This window comes from Periophthalmus magnuspinnatus, chromosome 9, assembly GCF_009829125.3.
Source record: "Periophthalmus magnuspinnatus isolate fPerMag1 chromosome 9, fPerMag1.2.pri, whole genome shotgun sequence".
Lineage (NCBI taxonomy): Eukaryota > Metazoa > Chordata > Actinopteri > Gobiiformes > Gobiidae > Periophthalmus > Periophthalmus magnuspinnatus.
Genome location: NC_047134.1, coordinates 32,240,872 through 32,249,384, shown reverse-complemented (window position 1 = coordinate 32,249,384; position 8,513 = coordinate 32,240,872). Strand labels below are relative to the sequence as shown.

The following is an 8,513-nucleotide window of genomic DNA, read 5'->3' as shown; positions in this document are numbered from 1 at the left end:
CTGAGCCACAGGAAGTCAGTGCAAAGACCTGAGCACAAGACTTAATGTGCTCATACTTCCTGGTTCTAGGGTTTGTTCTGGATGTACTGCAGCTGTCTCAATGCTCGTTTGGAGAGGCCAGTGAGCAGGCCGTTACAGTCGTCTAACCTACTGGAGACAAATGCATGGATAAGTCTCTCTAAGTCTGGTTTTGACAGTATGCCTTTGAGTGCATCATTAAAAGATAGTGAACAAAATCTATCCCTGGGACAATCTTGTATTTTTTGTCATATTGTCCTCTCATGATCTACTAAATTCCCAACCACTTACTGAAGTTCACTCATAGCTATCGCCATATCGCCCACCTCTACCTAATGATACAACTTTTCCCTTGTTTACAAATCCATCCTGAAACCAAAGGACTGAACTAATAACAGATACTCCTCACAGTAAACACGTTTAAGTGTACTAGCTCATCCTATGACCGGGCTTAAACAGGACATGATGAACTCTCAGAACTTTATGTTTCTCTGCTCACACCATCAAGTTTAACTGGTGGAGTTAAGAAGACAGCAAGCTGGGTAATAAAACTTGAACATTCAAACGCATGTGCGGGGCAGGATTCGAACCCAAGTCCTCAGTGCTCAAGTCTGGTCTCTTACCATTGGCGTCGCTAGTGAAAGATTTTTTAAGATTTTTGGTTAAAAATAGCTAGTTATCGTTATCATTATGTAGAAATATAAAGAGACATTTTGGCTCCATCTTCTGGTTATTTATATACTGCAAAAGTGGCAAGGCAAGGTAAGGCAAGTTTATTTGTATAGCACAATTCATACACAAGGTAATTCAAAGTGCTTTACAGAAGAAGAAAGGCATTAAAATCACACAAATCAAAACATAAATAATCACCCAATCTGAAACTCTCTCACCCACTCATTTGCACCTTTAAAAACTCTCTCTCTCTCACTCTTAAACACTGTCTTGCTCAGTTTAAGAACTTTCCCATTACTTTACAAAAAACGTTCCTGTCACTTCTCAAATACTTTCCTGTCACTTTACTTTGTCTAATAAAAGTCCATCAGTCCATGTTTCTTTTGTCATCATAAAATTACCATTAAAGGAGAAGAGTGCAGAATAAAAACCTTTCAGTCGTACGCACAGCTGAACAGAAGTGCAAAGTAAAGTATGCAGTAGGGGGATCCCTTTCATTGAAGTCGATGAAAAACAACAAATATTGAAAAACTAAGAGATATAAGTGAAAAATAGTAGCGAGGAAGAGGAAATTCTAATGATAGTGAAGAGGTGTGAAGAGTTAAGGACTGTGACATCACGCAGTCACACAATAACCCAGTCCCTTACCAGAGCCCCCTTTGCTATGTTTCAATTAGAGATGTATGGGTTGATTTCTGTCCTGTGGGTCAGACTGAGGCGGGAGGGAAAAAAATCTATTTATTGTGGGGCGGGTTAAGGCTAATAACTTTTTCAGAGAAGAAAAAAACTAACAAAAGAGGGAAAGAGTGAGAGACTGGGCTAGACCTAGAAGTGTGACAGAAGACAGACAGTTTGTGAGTTTAGCCTCCAACTACAGAGGCTTTGTTCCCAACGTTGCAACTACAGCCCCAAACCTTATATGAACTGACTAAGAAATATGCCCACTTTCGCTGGACTGCCCAATGTCAGCGACCATTCGATGAACTGAAGAAAGTGTTAACATTGTCTACCCCCTGTCTGTCGAGGCTACCCTCTCCACAATGGCGCTAACGCGCTCGTCATTCGCCATGGTGTCGGGGTCCGCCATTGACCTCCCATTGACTTCCATTCATTTTAGCAGTAACAAGTATGGCCCATGTCTGCGGCATGGGGGCTTGGATAGGGCTCGATGTCAGGAGTGTGTTTGGGGACATGAGCGCTGCGTCAGCATCAACATTGAGTCAATGGGCTTGCCCATTGACTCAATGTTGATGCTGACATGCTAGCAACAACAAATATGCATGTCCCATGCCTACGGCATGGGTTGCTAGGACACAGGAGTCTGTGCAGGGGGCGGTGCGTCTGCAACGCCCATGCACTCATCGTTGCGGAAGCAATAGGCCCTACGCCCTGTATGGGCTCGGGCCTAAATATACAAACATTTAAAATCAACACTCATAATAGTTAAAGATTAAAACAAGTAATGATCAAGAGGCTTTTAAATAGGTCTAAATGGGCAGAGTTTTGGACTAATGACCAAATACCCAACTCTTTTTCATTAAATTAATGAAAAGTCATGACACAGAAAAGTTTAGATTAAAAACGTGGATATTTAGTCATTTGTTTGTGACTATTTGGTTGCCTGATAATAATTGTGTCAAGGTGGCATTGCCTGTTTTATTTGAGTACAAGAAGAATACAAGCCCCTATGGCACACCACCAGGCTCAAAGATATAAAATTTCTACCAGCCAGGTATGAAGAAATCCACTGAAACACGGTTTTCCGGTTGGACAAAACAGAATATCGGATGTGTGTGATTAGAGACGAGTGTGACCAACAGAGAAGAGCAGTTTACTGAAAAGAACTAGAGTAAGATGTTTATTATAGAAGTTACACAATTACACTCACTTGAGTAACTTTTTAAATAAAATTGTACTTCTCAGAATTGTTTTCAGACACCATACTTTTATATATTTGACAGTGTAAAAGTACTTTTACTTAAATAAAAGTTTTGGTTACACTTCCTAATGTGAATAAATCTGCAAGTAATGAAAGCTTTATTTTCACATGTAAATGTAAAAAAAAATAAAATAAAATAAAAAAATTCTCCTATTACATCAACTTCACATTATGTTAGTCCAGACAGTTACTGTCTGTTCTTAACTGAGTTGCAGGTTTCTCAAATTATTTCTTAAACCCCAACGTTGTACTTCTATGTCGACTGAGGTAATGGTATTCCTCCTACTTGGGTAAAAAATGTTGACTGCTCAACCCACCTCTGGCTATAATCACCCTGCACAAAATTAAAGTTATATGTGCTAAGTTATAGGAAAAAATAAAGACAATGAAATGTCCTGGAGCTCTATAGAGCTGGACGTGTCTTAAAGCTGATGGACTTCAGAGAGTAGTTGTACCCTTTCCATGTTTTATATTCTACTCCGATAGCAAAGATGGTGCCATCCAAACCATAGCGATAAATACCATTGGGGTTGGTGTCGTGGCATTTCTCATACCAGAAACCTCCGAGATACAACTTAGCACAGTTCTTATCATAATTATCCTGGTCCTTGTCAAAAGTGGTGAACATCATGCCGTTGTGACGATTTAGACTATCACCTATAAAAAAGATGAAGACCTAGGTTAGTAGTGCCTTATAACATTACATACAATGATGGTGAACTCAACTGACCTGCTCCTCCATCAGTGAACCCAGACACATTCAGTTTGTATCCATTACAGTCACCTCCAACAGAGAAAGAAGAATAACGAGCAGATGCTTTGTTCCCCTCAAAATCCTCCAGCTCAACCAGCAGCTCCTGGTCCCGTCTAACTGTGATCCTATGGAGGAATTCTAGACCTGTGCACACATATTCAGGATATTAACATAATATCGACAACAGCAAAAACAACATTACTGTTTTACTTACCCAGCCAGTATTCTCCATCAGCATTACCAAACCCCTCCACATACTCATCCCAGCCTCTGTAGAAGTTCACTGAACCATCCTTCCTCCCCTGGAACACCTGAGGACACAGTGTAAAATCATGGTGAGATGTTTATGACCGAATTGGTTATCCTTAATATGAACAGTTCAAATATACGGTGCCCTCCAAGGGCCATTCTAAGAATACATATACATATTTATGAGGGAATGCAATACTTTTGCACAGGAAATCAAATCACCACTGGGTCACTATGATATCAACATTGGAGAATAATTGGGTAAATTATATTGACTTCAGCATAATTCTAAGGCTTACACATCAGTGCCAGTTGAATCACACTGAGTGAGAAACATCTTAAGAGAATGCATAATGCTCCAGTGTGCTATAGTCTGTGTAAAAACCCTGTGCTTTTATGTTGTATGGTTAGAACAACAAATGTGCCCTCTTTGAAGAGCTGAGTGAGAGCTGCAGAGCTGACAGCCAAATCGAAATGATTTGTTATTTGTTCATGTTTTCCTTGTGGAGCGAGACTGACAGTCCTGTGACAATTCCCTGTGAAGCTCATAACTTTCTGAGGACAAGGCACAGACCAGTACAGACCAAAATCTGTGGATAGGAGAAGGGCTCTGACCAGGAGCTCCTCGCTTCAGAAAGATTTAAGTCAATATCACACCAGTAACCTGACCAGAACTGAAGAAGCCCCTTGGATGTGTGGCAAAATGTCTTCACTCTGATACTTTTGTCCAGTTGACAGAGTTGATTTTCTTTTACTATTTCTTTGTAATGAACAAATCTCAAAGGTTTGACTTTCATTAAAGTGGAACTAAACTTTTAAACTAAATATTTTTGCTACTAAACTCTACTTTTTGGCATTTTTGGTAAACTGGGCAAATTTGCAGCTTGTGCTGTGTGTGCTGCCTCTAGAGGCAACTGTAATTTCAAGTATTAAATGACTTCACGCAGGACTGCCCTGAGCTAGGGACGGAGTTTCAAGTGTGGATATCCGTTAGACCAATCCCACTGTTCTTACCTCCAGACCCCATCCCTCCTCCCCCCTCACTCTCCCGTTTAGTTCTCCAGGGACTGTCCAGTTTAGCAGCTCTATTTGAAATGTGGTTCTGGGAGGAGTTTAGGGGTTTAGTCCCACTTTAAAGAGCTGAAAGACCATTTGTCGTTAGTCTTCAGTTGAAATACTCACTGTCCAGCCTCCTCCATGTGTTTCCATGTCACAGTAGACCTACATAAAGAATAGCCTCATTAATGCATGAAACATGTTTATGTGAAAGCTATTCTCATTTCCATTGGCTTTACTTCACAAAATAACACCTATATGTTTTAAAATTACACCTCGATCTATTTTCCATTATGTAGGCCTAACTTTTCTCATGGAGTGTTGGCCACTTGATTGCAGAATGAAGATGTTATTGGTTTGCCTGGAATGTTGCATAATTCATTAGACATTACAGACAAATTTTTTTGGTTGTTAATCTGTTTGGTCTCTTAACATACGATCTTTGGAAATAACAAAAATGTCCAATCTGCGCCGTTGTAACTTCAAAGGCCATTGTTTCAAAATGCATTTTCCCCTATAAGAACATAAAGATCACCCTTTAAAGTAGCACCTACTCGCAAACCTTCCAATCTTGTATTTAACAAGATTTTGATAGATTGTGCAGAACAATTTGTTGATATCTCATACCTGGAGGAGTGTTTTATTTACACAAGATTAAACTCCCAAAAATGAGGTGAAATACAAGAAAAATCCTCTGCACATTTTTTGTATCTATATGATAACGGAATGAAGCAAGTAATTTAAACATGGCTCTTCCTACTGTTTTTGTTTTGAATGTCCCAATTTGGATATTTGTTACACATACAATGACTTATTTTTATATGAAAACATATGATGAAAAATGTTTTATCATTTATGTAAGTAATTTTCAAATTGATATCTTTAAATTTAAGATTTTTTTTTCCCTTTTCACCTGCACTGCCTCACCAAATGCTAAAAGGTAGTAGTGAAAACTACTGCTTCATGACATCACAGGGTGGAACAGAGCATTTTGAGCTTTGGAGACGTAGGCTAATAGTAAAGTGTTACTCAAACATGTATGAATTAAATAAAACACTCCTCCAGGTATGTTTTTTTAAGAGGAAACAACATTCTAACATGGCTTAAAGCTCACAGGAGCGAATGTTGTGTAATATAGGACCTGTGAGGAAAACTCCTTTAACGGAATTTATGTTTGTGGCTGATTAAAAGAGGTTTGTCCCATCCTTAATTTTAAGTCAGCCTTTTGGGATGTCTTGTGTGACATTCTTGTGGAGCGTTTGTGTTATGGGACAACCCCAATCAGTTTTCAAAAAAATGCCTTTACCTGAGTAGGAACAGTTTTCAAAAAAGGATAGATGGTGTACACTCCACTGGCACTTTCTGGGTTCTGGTGCAAGATCTCACTGCAGTCCACAGGCTCGTCCTCCGCTCTGCAGCAGGTCAACAGCGGAGCCACAAACAGGAGCAGGAGCAGAGACTAAAACAAAAACAATTATTTTATACTCCTTTTACAAAAAATACTTTTAAATTGTATTCTTTCGACTTACCGTCATTGTAGCCAACTCACAAGAGCAGAAGGTTTTGCCAACAAAAATCTAACAAAAAATTCAGATATATTTGAGAATCACAATGTAATAAGTTACACCATCTAACATCATTGACAGATTAGATTATTTTATCCACAAAGGTAACCAAAAAAGGTCCTACCTGTTCTTTTTCTTAAAGCCTCTGAAGCTCTCCAAAACTTTCCGTCCTTTATATAGAGGTGAGACATGCAGGTCATGTGCTAGACATACAGATTCAATACAACTGACTTAACCAATAGAAAGTTAGAAAATCCAACAGTGAAATAGACAAACATGGTCAATAATAGACAAGATTGTAGTTCATGAAAAGAAGAAGACACTTTGACATGTTCTAACAAAACCTAAGATGAATCAGGTTCAGTGAGATATTATCATGTCGGCAACTTAATCTAAGCCAGCCTAACCTGACAAAAGGAATAAGACAAAAGCGGTCTTGGCTTTATTGTATCAGTTATCTATAGTCATCATCATTATTCAGTGAACTATTCAGTATTGTCACGCAAAATGAGTGTCTTTTTGTGCTATCACTTATCACAAAGGAGCCTTTTCTAAATGGTTACCTTTTGCGTCAGAGTTGATTGTCTCCCAGAATGTTTTCTCCACCCTTTTACATCTATTCAGTTACATCAAGGCTAGATAACTAACTCCCTACTAGCCACATTCCCTAAATATTCTATAAAAAGCTTTCAACTGGTTCAAAATGCAACCGCCAGGCTCTTAACAGGAACTAAGAGAAGAGAATACATCACCCCAGTGTTAGAGTCCCTTCACTGGCTTCCTGTCAAGTTTAGAATTAAATTCAAAATTCTTCTCCTGACATATAAAGCCATAAAGGGCATGGCCCCATCGTGTTTGCAAGATGCTATAGCACCATATCATCCAAACAGAGCACTCTCAAAATGCTGGACTACTAGTGGTTCCTAGAGTGTCTAAAAGCACAGTAGAGACCAAGCTCCTGTGTTATGGAATCAGCTCCCTGCCCATGTTAAAGAGGCCACCACAGTCTCTACATTTAAGACCAGGCTTAAAATGTTCCTCTTTGATTTATCTTATGGCCAGGCCAGTTAGGAGCAGAAATAAAACCTGCAGTTTTAGTTAAATTATCTAGGCGTAGCCATGCTGGGGGAAGTATGGTAACCTGAGCACTATCCTCTCTTTCATCCTATTTTCCCTTTCCCTGTTCATGCTATTCAGATGTTGTTCAGATGCCCGGCTGCTGACCGCCTGGTGATGACTGGATCATAGATGCCCTCATGTGCCCTGAACCTGGTCTGTGGACCCAGACCCTCCCTTCCCTCACCTGGCTGGATGGCCTGGTGCCTGGCTGGGGTGGCTCCTGTCCTGCCGTGGCTGGGCCCTTCTCTGTCCCTTAGTTGAGTGACTCTGGCCCTACAGTCTTGAACTCTATCTGCAAATGGATGCACATTAGTCCTGGACGTATCTCTCCCCATGGACAGGAGTCCATGGGGCAGGATAATTTGCTTGTCTGTTTCTCTTTCTCTCTTGATTTTTTAACTTTCCTTTCATGCAGTACAGACCCAAATCCATGGATAGGTGAACGGCTCTGGACAGGAGCTCCTCCCTTCAGAAAGATATAAAGCAATGTAACCTGACCAGTAACCTGACCAGAACTGAAGAAGCCCCTTTATATAGAGGTGAGACATGCAGGTTAACCAAGTGGAAGAAATCCACGGAGACATGGAGGCGTTCCCTGTCAGATCATCTTCAAATACCTATTTCTTTGTACTTTTTTGAGTAGATTTGTACTAATTGATTATAATTGTTGCCATGTGTCATGATCCGCACTGTCCACTCCTGGTTTTACTCCTGTCCTGCTCCTTCCCTCCCTCACCTGCCAGATCTGGGCTGGGCTCCTGGCTCCTCCCATGCGCACCTGCAGCCCATCAGTGCAATCAACACTCCTGCTGTGCATAAAAGGAGCTGGGAGAAGAGACTCAGTGCGGGAGCATCGTCGTGTCTCTTCCTTCCTATCGTCCCTGCATTCCTGTCTGTTCCTGTGTTCCGTGTTCCGGCCCTGGATGTCTCCTGCCTGCTCTGCCCTACGCCTGTCTGGTCTGCCTGTCTTCCTGTCGTCCCTTCATGTCCTCGGTCCTTGTGTTTCCTGTGTTCCTGCTCACCTGCTCACCTGCTCACCTCCGGATCACCCAGTGTTTGTACTTGTCATTTTCTACAATAAATCCTGTAACTATTCCCCAAGTCTGCATCCTTTGGTCCGCTACACTCACCCGTTACGACA

The 8,513-nt window shown here is 40.7% G+C and overlaps 1 protein-coding gene across 1 annotated transcript; it reads right to left on the bottom strand.

Moving 5' to 3' along the window:
• Window positions 1-3,010: 3,010 nt before the first annotated feature.
• LOC117376202 (microfibril-associated glycoprotein 4-like) lies at window positions 3,011-6,261 on the bottom strand. Its single transcript, XM_033972609.2, has 6 exons — window positions 6,218-6,261; window positions 5,995-6,147; window positions 4,815-4,853; window positions 3,598-3,694; window positions 3,360-3,527; window positions 3,011-3,286 (listed from the first exon to the last, which is right to left on the bottom strand). The coding sequence occupies exons 1-6, from the start codon at window positions 6,221-6,223 to the stop codon at window positions 3,033-3,035; spliced, it is 717 nt and encodes a 238-aa protein (XP_033828500.1). The 5' UTR covers window positions 6,224-6,261; the 3' UTR covers window positions 3,011-3,032.
• Between the last annotated feature and the right edge of the window lie 2,252 nt (window positions 6,262-8,513).